At 48.1% G+C, this 18,596-nt stretch overlaps 1 protein-coding gene across 1 annotated transcript in view; it reads right to left on the bottom strand.

The window, feature by feature from the left end:
* LOC104500426 (anthrax toxin receptor 1-like) overlaps window positions 1–18,596 on the bottom strand; it is a 36,241-nt gene that overhangs the window by 2,269 nt on the left and 15,376 nt on the right. Inside the window, exons 8-10 of the mRNA XM_010144068.1 lie at window positions 17,886–17,966; window positions 10,919–10,979; window positions 7,567–7,665 (exon numbers count right to left, since the gene is read on the bottom strand). Of these exons, the coding sequence (XP_010142370.1) occupies window positions 7,567–7,665; window positions 10,919–10,979; window positions 17,886–17,966 (241 nt within the window). The remainder of the gene's footprint in view (window positions 1–7,566; window positions 7,666–10,918; window positions 10,980–17,885; window positions 17,967–18,596) is intronic.

The following is an 18,596-nucleotide window of genomic DNA, read 5'->3' as shown; positions in this document are numbered from 1 at the left end:
TTCCCAGACATTGCTAAAAGAGAGGTTTCCACTGAATAAAACTTCTAGGGAGCAGTAACCCTGCTCTAGTAATTCTTATCACACACCGTAATCCCTATTTTTCACCACTGTACTACTTCGCCTTGGCAGGACTGGGAAAGGTTCTTTCCTCGGGCAGGTTAGGAAATGTTTATTCTTTATACTCCATTAAAAAAAATGAAATGGTAATGAGAAGTTGTAAACTACCCTGAAGTTTTCCTTCTGATCCCAGCTTCCAGCAAATCCCAGGCCTACACATACGTGCTTGAATTTTTGGGTTACCCCCAGCAGTTATTTTGTTAGGACTGTCTGACACAGGCAAACAGCAAAAGCAAAACCTCAGCCAGCCGTATGGCTTTCACAGACAGGCTTCGCTCGTGCCTCAGGGCTCACCTATTGCGAGCCCTCTTCAGGCTCCTGCAGTCCCTCTCGAGCCCTGCTCCTGCTGTTGGCCTGGAAAGTACCGTATCGCTGCTCTTTTCCCACCGCCTCAGTGCAAGCAGGCATACGAACGGTCCCACTACCCTAAGGGCAGGAGCAGATGTTTTTATCCCAGGGTACTCCTTTGCTAGCCCCGTGCTATTTCAAAGGTTACTTCCTCACTGAAAGAGAGGCAGACAGACGACAGGCATTTAAAGCATGTGATGTGGTGACCCGATGCACATCCCTTGCCTCCGATCGCCTGCGGCACAGGCACTGCAGTTGCAGAGAGCTCGCACCGTATACAGGCTGCGTTTGGCCAGGGAGTTACCACATCAACCGGCAAGCAAGGCAGATGCACGGTGGTGGTGAATTGCGCCCGGCAGTTCTGTTCGCACCCTGATTTATAAGGTATTGTTAACTCCCATAAATTTATGACATTGCCTCAGCGCACACATGCTGAGAGAATGAAGACCAATGTCTTGTATTCTCCTTTGCTGACACCGGCAGCAAAGGCCAAAGGCTTCTCCATGCCAGCATTCGCTAAAATAAAAGCCGGCTTAATTTTGCAAAGCTTTTTACTTAGATCTCTTTAGCTTTTTGTTTCTCTTTCTCTCCTTTCCCACCCCCAACTAGCAGTACAGCCTATGCTTCTCTAGAAAGTTTATCAGGCTAGAGTCCCAAGAGGGAACTCATGGCTGGCCAGGCTGGCTACAGGGAGAGATTATTTTGTTTGGAGAATGTTTGTGTTTCACCACAAAAATGAGTGACTATTTTCCTTTGCTCTAAACAAAAGAAGATCCATTTGGTTTGCATAACTCTGGCCATCTGACGCCTTCCTGGAAAACTCACATAGGGAAACCAAGCAAAACAACACTTCTCATCTGCTATTGCATCTGTATCTGCAGGACGCATTTGAAGGAACGGCGCTTTTCTCCTCTGCTACAGAAAAGACTTGCTGTATCCCTGGGCAGAAGAGATGGGCCCGATCGCTCCCAAACTCTAGACTCGTGCCAGAATGTGCATCTTGTGGTTTGGACTCCTCTCAGCTGACAGTGCGAGGGGAAGAGCTGTGGCAGGCAGGGGCGGAGCGCTCGACCCATGTCGCTGACTTTGCTGCCCAGGAAGCGATTTCTGTCCTCGGCTCAGGCGCGAGCTGCCTGGGCAAAGGAGAAATCCCTTTGCCTCCTTTGTCCAGGTGTCGATCACTTCTCAGACACCAACCAAGGCAGAGCTTGGACATCTTCAGGAAATACTGCAATGCCTCACTTGTGAGAAAGTCCACTCACAGTCAGGGGCACAGTTTGGTCCTTCCCTCTGCACCTCTAATCGCTCCATTGAGCAAAGTGAGGTTCTCCCTGTGTAACCCCCAGGACACAGCACACGCAGGCAACTAAAAGCAGTCAGTCCTGGGCACAAGCCATTCAGAGCAGCTTGCAGAAACGGAGAAGGTACAAACATCTCACCAAAACACATCTGTTTTCTGTGGACACCCTTTCAACAAGGTACTTTCTACTGCTCAGATTCCTGTAACTCACCGCCCAGCATTCCTACACCTTTTCACAGCTATCTGTAGCCTGTAAAATCCATCATCCCCAGCATCGGTGAATAGTTGCTTTTGCCATTAGCAGGGTGTAACCTTCTGGCAAGTCAGGACTTGGAGTACTTCCCAATCATCGTAATGAAACCTCAATATATGCATGATATTTTAATGCGGAAGAGCAAACCTCAATAGAAGGCCGGTAAGAAACCCAGAGAAGGTGACCAGGACAGAGAGACGCACTTTCTTTTAACCATAATATCAAGCTAAAATTAACAGCCTTTGCACTGGTTAATGGTACATCCAAGAACAGACTGGCTCACTGAAGACTGACTGCAAAGATCCCTCAAAGAAGGGTTTAAGAATTAAACACAGTATTTTTGAATTGCCACCACAATATCGCGAGTGCTGACTGTTGGATTCGCAGTATCAGCAATATTTTCGTCCAGAAAAGGCTGCAAAAGCTGTTCACCAAACTTCCTTTATATCACAGACTAACAATTTCCTGCTGTTATCCCTGTATTTATGATTTGTGTTCCACTGAAGCACATCTCAGAAAACACTTTGGCCTAGCCTTCTGTTCCTGCAGGGGAGAAGGCTCTGGTCTGTTAGAGCAGTGCAGCCAAACGGGGAGTGGGAGTCTGGCTGCTCTCACCCAAGCCTCCCTCAGGAACATCGGTGCTGAGGAGGCTGCTCTCCGTACCTCGGCCCACTGGTGATGCGTAGCCCTGAGCTGTCGTGAGCCTGAGCGCTTCCGTTGTCCCTCTGTCACCTCAGATGAGACAGAAAACCTCCACAACTCCCTGTACCACCTACCAAAGCACAGTCTCTGTTCCTCCTGGCTGTGACGACTCTTATGCCACTCCTCGTGACAACTCTGCAAGCAGAATTTTTATTCAGCCCCATTTTGTGGGGAGATAGGAATGTAGAAGGACACTGGAACACCCTCTGAGCTAGAGAAACAAGACCCATAAATAAGAAATGTTTTCTTAATGCTGTAATAAAAACCACATTGAGATCACACTACAATTGCTCTGCTTTGTGTTGGGACACACGAGCTTTGAATGCCAAAGCCATTCAGAGCAGAGTGAGGGGATGGGGGGAAAAGACAGAAAAGCACAGAGCAATGATATCACATTCGCAACAACCCCTAGATGGAGAGAAGGGATCTGGAAGGAATCGCTTCTCCTCTGACGGGCTCATCTGCTGTGCATACAACTCTGCTCAACAAGCACACCGAGCTTCAAGGCTGCTAACAGAACTTGGCAGAGCTGCGCGCTATTAATTTGCTCATGCTCACAACTGGTGGCTCAGGAGAGCAGCGCATGCTGCCGTACAACAGGGTCATCCCGGGCAGGAGCCTTGGTCCAGCACTGCAACAGCTCCACTCCACTCCCAGAGCTTCACCGTGCTTGTTTGCAGACACGTACTGACGGCACAGTAAGAGCCCCTTGGTCCCCCCGCAGCACTCCCCACTGCACCAGTTCTCCTCACTCAGCCCAAGTTCCCTGGCTGCTCCACCTGTGCTTGTTCCTCTCCACTTGCCCTGGGCAGCTGCAGAGAAATGCAGAGGAATCCTCTTTTTAAAGTTCTTACACTACAGGATGTCGTAGACTAGCAGAGCGTTTGAGGGAAGCACGACCGTTTCTCCTGTTTCCATATTTGTTGTCAGCAATGACTCGGGCCACCCTTCAAAACAGGATGCCAAGCTCACCTCAGAAAAAATGAGAGGCGTCGGTAAAGGTCACACTCCCAAAAACACCTGATGGAGTTGGCACACAGTGATGGACATTCTCGAGTTCCACAGTAGAAAGAGGGAAAAGAGAGAATCACACAAGCATAAAAGAAGAGAATAAAAGGAAAAGATTCAGTGGAGGGTTGAAGTGACATGATCAAGCAGGGAAAATCAAGAGAGGGGAACTGCAAAGCAAAACATTCCTGTACTAAAAGTGACCAGGTTGAGAGCAAGTAAAGAAGACAGCATAAGAAAAGCACTGAGCTGCCAGGAAAAAGGAAAGACGGGGAAACCGGAGCAAGCTGGTAGGCTTCAAAAACAGGAGACAATATTCAGAAGGCATTTGTCGGGCAGTTTTGGGATACAGCTCACTCTCTGCTGGTACCTGGCAAAGCCCTGCTCCCACTGCCCTTTCCTCATTTTCCCTCGCTTCTGGTATCCAGTGCAGAAGAAAACCATCAGGCCAGTTTGTGCAAAGGACGGGGTTTGGCCTGGTCCAGAGCATCCACTAGGACGCAGAAGTTCCAGCCCCGCCCCTGCGGTGGCACAGCTGCCTCCTCACCAGGCTTTCATCTCTCTGCTCAGTTTTAAATTGCCTAGGACAGAGCTGGCCTCTATGCCCAGAACTATCTTTGCTGGATCCTGCACAATCCGGGCAGACAAAGACATTTTAGCACCACAAAGCAGTCAGAGGCACTGCACTGGATAATTACTTTTAACTCTGTGCAGTCTGAAACCAATTCTCCAAGGTCCTGCTGCTGGCAGAAAACACCCTGCTGTTGAACATGCATCTGATTACAGCTCCGCTCGGCCAAATATTCTTCATGGTTTCTACAGATGTTCCTTTTTTTTTATCCCATAGCTATGAACATTATGAGCTGATGATCTCTTCACCTGCCACTTTTCTCTGCCAATAATCACAATAAAAATCTATTAGCTCATGCCCTTAACCTCAGCAAGTCCTTGCTGTGCTGGTCTCCATCTCATCTGGGATAATTTAAGGTTTCAGGAACTGTTGGCTTAATGTTATCTTTAAAAACATCTCCCTCCCTGATACAAGCAGAGGCTGAGAGAGCTTTCCAGTCTCCAGATGGTTTCCACACCATTCTCATTTGGTTAACTCTCAGGTTAGGTGGGTCACAGCGAAGGGCCACAAAGGCACCCTGAGAGGGTGGGCTGGGGCTGCAGGCTCCAGCGAAGCGAAACACCGAGATACATTCTCACAGAGAGCAACTTAAACTCAGCAGAGCTGTGCCAGCTCCCACCCGGCGTGACTTGGGTTTGGGAACACCGACAAGCAACTGTTGAGTTCCCTCAATCAGGGAATGGTTTGAACTCAGAAAATGAGTGGCCTCTTGCTTCCAGGTCACTGCATCAAGCAATCCAGGGCTGTGCAGAACGAACTGGGAAGTCTTGGTGCAGTGCCAAGGAGCATGAGCTCACTCTTCACCTAGGCACCGATTCAGGACACAAGGAACACAGCAGGTCAGAAGGCAGGGAACGTCTTGGTGCTTATCCTCATTTTCCACAGTCATTTTGTGGCCACAAGAAGACAGTTTCAAACAACAAAAAAAAGCCCATTACTTGCATTAAGATAATCTACTACAAAATTGTGATGACAGACACCATAATAAATTCCTGGGCTAGACAAGCAGTCAGCAGACAAAGAGAGAGGAAGGAGTCTTCCTCCCCAACCCTCAGCTCCAGGTCACAGTGTTTGGGAGTGAGGTAACCCTCGCAAACAGTTCCTCCCATTGGCAACACGGGATGTTTCTGTGTCTCCATAGGCAGGCCACGCTGGAAAGCTGACGGACGTTCTCAGCTCTGTGAAGACTTTGGGATGTTTCCAGGAACGACTGCCTTGTGCAGAGCCAGCCAGCTCCGAGGAAGCTGAGCTGAGAAGCAACTGGAAGGCAACGGCAGGTCAGGGCTAATGCAGCCTCAGGTAACAGAGGAAACCTCCAAGCTAGGGACAAGGGAGCAAGTCGTCTTCTCTGGGGGAAAAAGTGGAACAGCAAAGCAAGTGCTGAAGAGACTTCAAATAGGAGAGAAAAGAAGGAGAGTGCTAATATCACTGTCCTATCTGACAAAGCTGGCGGGAACAGCAGCTACTTCTACCTCCTGTTCGGGCTCAGCGTCCTGCCCTGGGCTCACAACACAAAGAGGGTCATGAGAAGGACAAATGTTGGATGAATGTGGAGGCAGAAATGCATGTTTGATAGGGGATATTCATGTTTTAATTGGAAAAAACCAGCAGACATGCAAACTAAGAATGCCACAAACTGTCTGTCAGCTTCCAGCAACCAAACCCGATGGCCTCTGGGTTTGCACCACACGGCTTCAGACTTTTGATGAAAAGAAAACTTCTAAATATTTGAACAGCAATTTCATTTCCATTGGAACTTTCTAGGTGGAGGGAGAGGGGAGGTTTCAGCCCAGCTCTACAGCACCATGGGAGACTTCATAACACATATGATCCAAACAAAACTTTGGATCTGAATTCTGGGGAGAAACCAAACATGGTTCAACACCTAAATGCAGCCATGACCCAGATTTAAGGAGTTCTGGCCATATGTCAGGTTTGGGTCTGATTTTACGGAGTTTCAGAGGAAAAGCATGGATCTGTGGCTGCTTCTGCTGTTCTCTTTTAAAAGCCACCTCTCACTTGTTCTCATATCTCCAGGCTGTGTGGGGATGCTTCAAGCACAGTTCATTCACCATAGCCCCCCAGCCAGTGCTTTTACTCGGATTCCTCTCCTTCTCTATTCTTCCCTCCAGTGTCCCATGCTCCTCCCTGGACGCTTAGCCCTGCAGCTTCTGCTCTTCATGTCCCCAAGACTCACCACATCTGAATTAAGCAAATGCGAACCACAGGCAGCCAAGCTTTCTGCTTAGCGACACAAGAGCTGGCAGTTCCATAACGTGCCTCGTACAGGGCAGGCCAGCATAACCATACAAAAGTCACCCAGGACAAGCCACATACACTCGCTGTCCTCTACACCCCTGCCCTGTATGCTCGGGGCATTCCTCCCAGGGAAACAGCCCTAGCACGCTGTCTCCCTGCTCCAAAGAGCAAATCACACAGATGCTCAAAGCACAAGCAAGGCCAACATGGAGCCATTAGACTTCGACATGTCTGATTCATACTAGATTAATTCATGCACTTATTTTATACTCAAAAGGGTCAGGACCACCTCCAAGGCTATCAGGCAGCTTCTGAGTAGATTCCATGTCAGAGAAGATGAATTCTGCTGTCACTGGTGGCATTAGCTATGAGTTATGCTTTCTGGTTTCCTATGTGGGTTTGCAGGCACGACAGCCCAGAACAGGATCATTAGTTCTTCTGCTAAATGGCTCTCAGTACACTTCACAAACAGTCCAGACACTCCACCTCTAATTTGCTTCTCTTTGGCTCCTCTGCTTGGTGAGCTCTGGAGAGGAAACATCCTCCCAAGTGCACCCACAGCAGCACAGCAACACCTTGGCCCCTCCTGCAACTCAGCTCCCAACAGCAGTGTTTATTTACCCTGCACCACCAGGCCTGGGGGGCACCACAGAGCACAGGTAAGAGAGGAACAGACCTGATCTCAGGGCACACCGAACCCAGCGAGACACAGACAGATAATCTTTACAGGTGAGTTTGCCTTCTACATTCTGTCCCCTCCACTGCTCAAGCGTGTCTCTTCACACGTCATACCACTAAAGAAATAATCTCTTCTGCATTCTGCAAATTTAATAGCTTCTCATCCCATAATTATTACTTTCACAGTCAACAGATTTGAAGATCCAAAATGTTTTGCAAGCAAATGCCTGCCAGTGCAGAGTCAGAAAAAAATAAATCAAGCCAGCTTACTGAGAGTAACGGTGTCGTTGATCCTGAAACTGCAGAGCACTCTGTCAACGTTACGGGCATGTCGAAATCCGTTTCCTCGCACGACAACCTGAAAGGACTCTGGAGCAAAAGAGACAGCAGGTTACTGACACACGGCCAGGCAGAGTGGTCATTTAGACGAGGCCCATATGGCAGAAGTCTTCACCTGAGATCTCGTGAGCTAAAATTTGGAGTCTAACAAGTTTAAAAATTGTTAAAAATGGAACTTCCACTCTCTTCCTAAGCAATTTCAACCAGAGTTTTTAGAAACAGGAAATAATACACAACAGAAGCATTTTAACTGGCTTGCAGTGCAAACATGAAGCTTCAGAGATGTTGAGCTTTCTCCTCCCCAGGTTGCGATTTTAAATGGCAGAAAGTTTTGGGTGAAACAAGGCAAAAGTATCTTCCCATAGAAAGAACAGGCTGTTCCAGTGACAGTTACCTGGAGCAGTTCAACTGCTGCTTTTCCTGGGTAACCGCAAAACTGTACCAGTTGCTGTGTGTTTCGTCCCATCCTGCCCTACGGGTTTATACAGTGACCAGGAGTCCCTGGCCAGACTCGTCACACAACAGCGCTCTAGTCTCCAGACAAAAGCTACGATCTCAGAACCTGGGAGCTTTTCTCCAAGTCTTCCTCCTGCTATCATTCCAGATCAACTCTATAAGGTCACTGCAATCTGCAGCACAGGCAGCAGGCAAGAAGGGCAGAGCCCAACACCTGAGCGGTCTTTTTTTGGAACGCACAGGGCTGAGCAATGAGATCACACCCTCACTTCAGAGACTTCAGACCACTCTACTGTCCCTTATTATTCCAACTACTTGAGCTAGTACTGGGAAAGGTTTACCGACTTCCCACAGCCACCGGCAGTAAGACTGCCTCACAAGGAAAGCACCATTTTCAGACTTGCCGATTTTGAAACAGGGCCACGGTCCCAGAAACGTTCTGGCAGCAGACACAGAAATCCGAACTCTGCAGATTGCCGTGGTGAAGGAAACAGCCCCCACAATTCCTGTTTCTCTCTAGGAGAGGCACTCAGATAATCCCCGCTGATGTCTTGCTGGTGAACGTGGTTTGAACACAAAAGGCCTCAGTGTCCAAGACGATGCAGGTGTAATCACAGTGCACCTGGAACACCGCCCTGCTTTTAAAACTTCCACGAGCAACAAGGAACCCCGTTTTTGCAGATGCAGAGTTTTCGCCTTGCACTTTACAGTCCCCATCTTCTTTCAGCTTCCCTAAGGACTCACTCACTGTACTTGTCAAAAAAAGCAGATTTGCTCTGGAATCTGGGCTCTCTTCCAGGTCCCACTCGTTTACAGCCAAGTTGCAAATCATCCCACCACATCTAGCCAGGGAAGCTGCCTCACAGGCCCATTGTGCATTGTCCAAGAGCGTTCGGGAAGAAGGGGAGAAGAGCTCCGCTCTGGAGTGCGGGGGCTGCTGAATACTTAAGAGAAATCACAGCAGTCTGAACTGCTGGGGAATAACAGTTCAAGTACAGTCAAAGAACAGCATATGAATGATGTTAGATTAACCACCACGGGGATCCTGTCTCTGCTAGAGCCTGAAACGAGCAGATACAGTACACACCCAGCATGTCCGTACCGCTGCAAACCCAAATGGTCAAGAAACCAGCAGTTCAGAATGATGTTGCTGCTGAAATGCATTACTCAAGTGTCCAGGACCAGTCTGCAGAGCAAGAGTGGCCTCAGGTAACATGGAGCCCTCCTGTTCTCTCCTTACAAAAAACAAACAAACAAAAAAAGCAAAGCAAAACCCACCAGCACTCTTCAAGGATGTGCACAGAAACAAGAAAACATGAGCTATCAGAGCTATACCTGAAAAAACTTGTTTAAAAAAAGACACTAATGCACATAACTTCCACATTCAACGGCACTTTCATTAGTCTCAAAGCCCTAATGATTAAATTAGCTGCACTTTGAGACAAGCATGTCAGAAAGTGTTACAGATGGTTATAACCGGCGGCTGTAAGTCTTCTTCTGGCTTATGACATTACCTAAGCATCATTGTTTATCACTTATATGAGTATGAAAATGTATTTAATAAAAATGTGTAAGTCTGTAACGCGGGACTGAATGTTCACACAATTTCATTTCCTTTCCCAAGCATTGATGGAACATCACTGCACTGTATCAGACTGTCAGGACAACGTTCATCTACCACGCTATGTTAGACAGAGCCCTGTTTTGGAGCCTTTTTTAACAAAGGAACTATTTGACGGCCAGCCCGAATGAGAAATAGATGACTAAGTACCGTAATTCATGAGAACTCTGCCATCCTGGCTCCAAACCCCAAACCTACTGTAGTGGCAACACTTGGAATGCAAAACTGATGCCTGGCTCTTACAGGGCATTTAGCCTGGTGTCCTGCATCTGCTGGGAAAATACGCCTCCCTGGGCACGTTTAGGTGTTCAGGCAGTTGCTCCAGGAAGAGGAGATGCAGGATGGACGATTACAGCTGCTGCTTTAGGAGTGAGAAGAAGTCGTTGTGATAACTGGCTTTCTCATTCTGACTGCCGACAGGGGGAAACGGAGGGTGCCGGCCTCGTCAGCGACTCATCCTTCTCTGCAAAGCTCAGCCCTGCTGCCAGCCTCTCTACTCAACGAGGGGCTACACGTTCAACAAACCGTTAGGATCCGCTTCCTAAAAGGGGAAGAATTCACAGCAAGCAGATGGAAGAGGCCAGAATGGTTCTCAAGCTTTCCTCGGGAAGGGCCAGGTTCTGCTGAGCGCGGAAATGCTCGCCAGGACTCTACAGCCACAGCGAACACAGCACAATCGTCACACAAAGACTGTGACTCCCACAAGCCAGCCCAGTGAGTTTTAAATTCTAGTCCTCGGTCAGTGAATCAGCCCTAAATGCCTAAGGAATGCCTGAAGAGTGTCAGGAGCCCTGAGGTCGAAGTGTGCTCATTCCACTGCCTCGCTGCTTTCTGAGGAAGCACTTCCCTCAACAATCAACTCGTAAAACTCGAAACCCCTTCAGAGCCTATTTTCTGATTTGGTTTATAATTTTGCAGTGAGTCTACTTCAAGCTTGGCAAAGTCCAAGTAAGGTAGATTGGTTTGGCTGAAAAACAAGTTAGGCCCAACTGTCAAATCCAAGCCTTTTCTGTAAGAAAATCCCATTTGCCATCACTTGGCAGAGATGGGAAACGTGCAAATGAAAACGTGCAGATGAAAGTCATCAAAAAAGCAGAAGATGTAGCTCCGGTTAATTAGAACCTTTTGCATTCTCCAGCAATTAGAGATAGACAGAAAGATGCATTTTAGGCAACGTGAACAACCCGGGATGCAATTTATCCTTACCTCCTGCACAGATACTGGAGGGCTCTGCCGCCAGAATTTCTATACAGGATTTCTTCAAAATCTAGAAGACAGAAAAAAATGTCATGAAGCCCCTCAGACTTCTTTCTACAGAAACACAGATCCGAAAGCGTGTGTGGGAGAGCACTTATCCTCTTGTACATGCTTAACACTGCACTGTGCGCTCCTGTCACAGTTGTGTCACCTTAGCTCTTCACTTCAAACCAGTCATACCAGTGTCCTTGGTCTTCACCGCAACCTACCACTACGGAGAGAGGCAACGGATGCTGACGCTTCCTGGTGTCTCAGCACAGGTTTGTCTTTGCCCATGGAACAAGTTACGATGCAGACTAGGATCCGCAACAGCCCAGGGACACTCTGAAGGGTCAGCGAGGTAATGCCAGGGCCTTCCCTTGGCAGTCACACCTCCCTCCCCAAAACTATTCCGGATCACAAAACCTCAAAGAAAACGTCCCAAGTTTAAGCCAAGCTGTCCACCTTTGCATGGAAACATCCCCGGGATGTTTGTGCAGCCGCTTCTCCAGTCTCAGCGTGGGGGCTCAAACTCCCCAAGCTTTTAACCTGATCCAGGAGAGCACACCTGAGCGCGTCCTCAGAGCGGCACTGTGATTCCAAATCAAGCCATGGGGACAACTGTTCTTCACTTAATCACACTTGGATTCAGCAGTATGGCCTCCTAAGAGCTGGCACCACCTTTAACCTGACGTGTGGACAGCGATTTACACAACTCCTTCAGCACCAGGCTTGGCCGAGTGCTTGCAAGGCACAAGGAGCATCTTAGAGCTGGACCCTGTTTATCCTATACAGCACTAAAATTGCTCAAGCTGCTCTTTGCATGTAGCAGCCTCTCCCCTGCTCTGAAGACCAACTCAAATTCTCCACTGCGCTCAGTCAGCAAACTTGTGACATTGTCCCTAAGTCCCCGGGGAACAGCAGCAGTGCCCGAGAGCTGTGGGTGTTCAGCACTGGGCTGAGCAGCCCCTAGACGAGGTAACACTGATCAAAATTTAGGTCAGCTCCAAGAGGCAAGTAAATGTCAGCCAAGCATCATGACTCAAATCCAACATGAAAATTATTTTCCCAACTTTAAATTGAAACATCTGTAAGAACAGAACAGCAACCAATGCGATAAAATCTGTACAGAAATGGAGAACCTATTTTTTCCTTCACAATCACGGCTCTCTGCCTCTAATACCTATTTGCAAAAGGCAGAGAGAGAGCCATGACTTATTTTTTAAAACTTTTAAACAAAAGTTTGAGTTACTCAGAAACAGCCGGAGGATACTGCAAGAGTACCAAAGGACTGAAGGACCCAGGGCCATCTGAGCTGCTGGCAGCCTGACAGGTGAGGAGAAAGATTTGCAGGAACAAGGTTATACAGGAACTGTCAAGTGGAAAAAAAGAGAAAGTCAACAGTTGAGACCTGAAGTGAAAAGCACTAGAAGAATCTGAAAGACAGAATAAGAAAATATACACAAAAAATAAAGAGGACTGTAAGAACACTCTTCCAAAGCACCCATCTGCAGCCACCCATCCACCCACCCATCTCCAGCCAGCTCTCTGCTACCCGCCCTTTCTGCATTCCACGTTGGGCTTCTCTGAAGCATTTTTCTCCCAAAGTGACCGTCAGGGATGATGAGCACAACTAAGATCTTGTTTGTGTTTCATCAAGTATTTTTTCCTCTCCACTGAAAAATGTCTCCTTTAAGAAGAGAATCTTTCCACATTTTTCCACATCCCCCCTTAGATTCTGTTCCCCTCTCCCTCAGCATCCCCAAACCTTTTCATATATATTTCTTCTCCTCAGTGCCTTTCAGCAACGAAGTGAAAGGCGAGAAGTAGACAAATCCAACAAATGCATGAAAAACACAATCAATACTTTCATTATTTAAAAAATCAAGTAAAGCTTTGCATGACTAAGTTTTAAATCAATGACTTCTATTCAGTCAGTTGCAAACATCCATGCGGGAAGCCAACTTGGCTGGGGGGGTGGAATAGCAGGTGTCTCAGATGATGCAGAGCTCCCAGTCCAGTCCAATCCATTTACATGACTATAAAAAGCTGGCCTTAATAGCTTTTTACAGTGCCAACTGTAATATTTATTTTGATTTAGAATAATAAGTTTCCAATGCTCCAAGCACCCACCCGAATTTAAAGTGAAAATCAGGCAGCAGCAACTATTGCAAAAGAATTCCTTGTCATAAAAATCAATTCAAAAAGGAATTCAACATATTGTTTGTAAAAGATTTCCTCAAATCGTCTGTTCTGTTGTTTCCTGGGGACTGCGCAGCCGTGTGTGGGCCATAGGTGCACTGCGGGCTGGCTCCCCAGGAGAGCAAAATTACAGGCAAGAGTGGCGACGCAAACTCCCAGCTGAGCGCCGACAGACGCCCCAGCAGCGTGTGCGGGACAGCCGGCTCCACGTCCTCCTGGTCGCGGGGACAACTAGGGAGCTCTGGTTTACCGGGTAGCTAACCGCCGGCTCAAGGCATGAACCCATGCAGGAAAGCAGGGAAGCACTGCTCGCTCAGTGAGGAAGCATCCCTCTGCCTTCAGCAGCTCACCCCTGCTGACCGAGCTCCGTCTCCTGGTGCACTCCGTGAGGCTCCCACTACGCCCCAGCTCCACGCGGGCTCCTGGGAGGATCTCTTAAACAAAAAATGCCACCCATCCTTGTGGAGCGTGGCTTCGGTTATCACCGTTACCTCTGTCGGGACAGAACCGGCTGAGCACTACCTGCGAGTACTTCAGCTTTCGGCCAGGCGCCGCGGTGGAGGCCCTGCAGGTCACCTTGGCCCTTTTAGCCACAGAGGGAAGAAGGGAAGTGAAATCCTGCAGCTGCTGGAAGCTTGTGTTGGCTATTCTGGCCCACAAGCATGCAGACGGATTACTTCACCACAGCAGCTGCATAGTTCTTACGAATTTTTTTCACCAAATTTGGGAACTGTAATTAGCGAGCAGGATGCTGAAGTTTAGTGGAAGGTTACTGCCTCACCAGGGCTAGTGTGAATGCCCCGCAGCCTGAGGCCAGGTACTCATTGTCAAGCTTGGTCAAATTACTAAATAACAAAGTCTGCTGCCAATTTCAAAACAGTAATTTATTTATGAAGTGTTTCCTGGCCCATAATATCTGCATGAGCTAAGTAAATATATTTATTAATTTTTCAAGATGCACTTGGGGGAAGAAGGAAGTAGAAAGCGTGGTAATTAACCACTACACTAAAGCGAATGGCTATGCCGTTGAGCCTGGGGCTTCATGTCTCCTCAGGTGGGTCAGGGAGCTCCCCAAGGCAAGAGCCTCGAGCTGCTGACTTTCTCTTCGGGCGATGCAGAAAGCCTGGCTCTGACAGAAGACGGGTTCAGATTATCTATGTGAAGCTCTGGCTCCGAATCATCCCCTGGAGATCCCATCCTTCCTTCCTGGCTGCAGCCGCGTAAATAGCCCAGCCTGCTGGCCCTGGGCAGCACACAAGGCCAGCTCAGACGACATGCCGGCACGCAGCTGGCTCGGAACTTTTGTCTGTGTTACAGATTTTGCACACACAGGACACGTCTTGCAAAGGAAGTAACTTTCTCTCGGCTCTCTCCCCCATTCATGGAGTTTCAGCCCCTCTCCCTGCACCAGGGAATAGACAGTTTACCTGTTCGCGGGGGAAGTGAAGAGCCCACTCAGGATGACTATGTAAAAGCATCACCACATTTCTCAGGCCTTGTCTATTAGATGCTCACATCAAGCTCTCACAGAAGTCACCACACGACACTCAGCCAGCACTGCAGCGTGACCCAGGAAACATTTGTGTAACACAAGAACTCTGGGGGTAAAGGAGTACTTTGCACTGCCGTATCAGTCCTAAGAGCTGAGGCAGGACCTGGAAAATGCGGAGCGGAGGTGGTCCTCATTGCAAGACGATCCAGAAGGAGCACGCAGGAAATAAAAGGATGAATCCTTTGCACAGTTTATACAGATAGGAGACAAACTAGTTCATACTGCTTCATTTCTTATATATCAAACCACTTCACGAGGCTCCCTGCAGCTCCCCCGCAGAATCCTTTCTAAGGAACCTGTGATTCCATCTTTGCCTGACATAAGGTCTGAGCCAGTGCCACTGTGTCACACTTGGCAAGGACCAGGGGGTCTGCTTGTTCCAAGCGACTGCTCTGTCAGTCACTTTCTGCTGCAGGCTCAAAGCAATGACAGGATCCCATCCTGACTTTCACGTTGCTTTGTGGTCCACTGCCTCCAGCCCTCCTACCAATGACAGGCTGGGCGGTAGATGAAGTTGTGTTTCAGGTTTTCCTTCTAAGAGTTTCTCCATTTGCCTTCAATTGACAGGTTATGACCTGCAGAATTTTTTCACAGAAAAAAATCAAGAAACTACTTCAGTTCCTTCCATTTGTTTCCCAGCTTACAGCAGTGGTGTCTGTTTCTCTAACAGATTCTGCCTTTCTAACAAACTCAAACCCCTCATTAAATGTGGGAGAAGCTGAAGTTTTTGCAGTGGCTTTTCAACAATAAGGGAGAAAAAGCAATTGGTTTGCTTAAAAAAGTCACATTGGGAACTGACAGCAGAGAAAGGAGCAAAACCTACTGTGCACTGAATGCCTTCAGTTCCCACCAAGAATCATACTCTTAAGCATGACTTCAGCATGGAACTGCTTTTTCAGCTCATTTAAGCACAGCCCCCAGGGCACAGCCTCCCGAATAGCTTGGTGGTGTTTAGTGGGAGCCAGTTCTCCTCTGAAAGTGCTGAGCAGATCTCTCTGCAGCTGCTAACTCAAAACTGGCTCCACAGAAAAGGAAGGGCAGGTGCACTCAAACGTTTGCAGACCCACCACCCGGGACATCTTTGCTCAGCAGATGTAGAGGCCCAGCAGAGGCCAGCGCCAAGCTCCACCACTCCCAGCTCCCACCCTCTTCCTCATTCCAGAGGGACTTTTAAGTCCACCGCCTCTGCACACACAGAGAGTCCTGAAAGATATACTCCTCGGGACAAGGAGAGGAGTCAGGCAAGAGCACATGGCAGTTCACACCAAATCACTGCAGACCAGAACAAACTAGGTCTTCACATCCCTCGAGTGATTTCAAACACTGATTTCCCCCAGGCTTATCATTCTATCTTTCCTTACCCTGCTCTATCAACCAGCAGCTAGCAACCTAACCAACCCCTCCACACATGGCAGAGCATCCTCGCTACACCAGCTCTTACACAGGAATTAAAAGAACATTTCATGGCTCTTTCAACATTGAAACTCTTTCCTGTGAACACAAATGCTTTGTTTGTTTGCTCCAAGACAGGGGTGCTTTGCAAAGAGAACAAAAGAAGGAATGATGGGGGTTATTTTGCAGGTAGAATAGGAGCCTACAGATTCTTTGTCATCCTACAGTGATCAATGCCCTTTTTTGCCACTCCTCTTACACACCTCATTGCTACCTGACCTGTGGCAATCACTCCGCTCACATGCGAGGGATCGGGGCACAGATTCATTACCATACAATGACCCTTCCTTGCTACCCTCCTTTCCAGGGCTGGTAAATCTTGCACCAGTCAGCTGAAGCCGTTCCTGATTAGAGTCCTGACGGCTGAAGTCGTCCCTTTCTGTTCAGTATAACTGGAACAGGAGTCAGAACTAATGCTGGAATTCATTAAAACCAGCTGCAAAGGGAGTGCAGGCTGGGAAGCAAACGAGGGGGGTGATGTTGGTTGATTGCTTTCTTAAATGACATGCAACACCTGACTGTCCAAGGGAACTGAGGCAGTAGCCCCCTGCTTGGACAGTGCCAGGAAAACCAGTAAGCCAGGGATTGTATTCCGTCTACTAGGGAAAACCGAGACTGCGCCAAGGGGACAGTATTGCTTGGTACTATATGGTGAGAATTGTGTGAGGATTGTGTGAGAATTGTGCATACCACTGCAAACGCAGAAATCTGAGCCCCCCCAGTGAACATGGCTTCCTGAGCGTGGACATTCATCTGTGGTTTATCAGCTAAAAGCCTGTGCCAAAATGAAGAAAACGTGTCCTTAAAAGGATTTCCCATCCTTTGCAGCCATGGGAAGCAATCTAGTTACAACAGTTACAGGATAAGACTGAGCAAAAGGACCAGAAAAATCCTGAACGCTACCTGAACACAAACGGTTTCCTAGAGAGAACTTGGCACATGTTACACTGAAAATGAAAATGGCGCACACATCCTTTCTGGCTCAGTCAAGAGAAGCATTGCTCCTAGCTGAGACAGCATGAGGCCAGAGTTTCAGAGCTAGAAATCGGGGTGCCTCAGCAGGCACTCTTATTTCCCAGTACAGACCGTGGAGCCATCTGCATGACTTGTAGGCAAGCCAATGGATCTGTGCCCCTCCTCTACCAGCTGAGCTGCCAGCTCCTACCCCTGCTGCTGGAACGGGCCAGCTGCGACATGCTGCACCCAGCCCCGAGAGGAAATGCACAAATCGGTCAATCCGAATTGGGAAACCTCTGTCTGAAAGGGAAAAAACCCAGCCCATCTGTCAGGAGGCCAAATGTGGAGAGCAGAGTTGGGGGGATTTTGGCATACACAGCAGGACCCCGTCCCCCACTACAAAGAGGCGAGCATGGCACCACAGCCATCGGGACAGAAAGGATGGAGATCAAACCCTTCATGCATAAGGTGTTTTTTATGTATGGTGACATAAACTGTCACCATGTGCCTAGTCCATTCAGTCAGCTCTTCTCATCAATGAGGGAGACACACAAAGGTACTACTTGGGCTCAAAGCTTCTTGTACTCTGACCTATTGATAAACTCTTCCTTGAAGTAGCAAGATCAGTACAAACAAAGGCCAGTTCCTATGGACCAAACGTTCAAGTGATTTATCAGCAGTCAGAAGGCCCTTGTGAACACGGGAAAACTGAACCTGTGCAAGCGAACGCAAACTAACATGCACACACGCAAATACATGATTAAAAATACTTACCGAGTCTATGATCCCCTGAAGGGCTTCGAAACCATCATTCACTGGAAAGACATGATCTTTGCTGTCGGCAATTCTAGCCAGCTGACAGAGCGGTGAAAGTAAATAAAACAGAAATGCAAAGAATGAGATAAATTAGTCAGCAGGCAGCAAAGTAAGACTGCTCCAGACTCATCCCCTTGCAAGTAAAAAAAATCCCCAAACACTCCGAGTGCTCTGTATGGATGGCTACTGCCATATAATTTGTCAAGCACTGAGTTTATCTCTGCAGTGATTGATTTCAGGAAGCTCTACATTAGGAGTAAGAAAAGGTTTCCCTTAACTATGAAGACAAGATAGGACATGGCTTTCACCGATGCCCAGAGCCTAATGATCTTCATTGCAAAAACTGTCTCCTACATGATTGTAAATCACCCAGCACAGGAACTTCCCAACCAGAGCAGGCCACAGCACCAACGTGACAGAACGTGACAGGCAACTAATCAAAAGCACTTCAGCACATACATCACTTAAACCAGGGAACTAATCAAAAGGATTCAGTATTTTCACACAGAGAGGAGACCATCACTCATTACACCCCCTCTGGAGAGAAAGGCCTGATTCACCTCTCCTGGCAGGACAGACGTTTGACTATTTGTCCTAGGCTCAACCGCTAGAGAGCCAAGAAGAAAGCAGGGAGCTATAACAGGACACGTTTTCTGAGGCAGGGCGGGG

This window comes from Buceros rhinoceros, unplaced genomic scaffold (genome assembly GCF_000710305.1).
Source record: "Buceros rhinoceros silvestris isolate BGI_N320 unplaced genomic scaffold, ASM71030v1 scaffold12039, whole genome shotgun sequence".
NCBI lineage: Eukaryota > Metazoa > Chordata > Aves > Bucerotiformes > Bucerotidae > Buceros > Buceros rhinoceros.
Note: the sequence above shows the minus strand (reverse complement) of the source record. Positions and strands in the feature narration are given on the sequence as shown.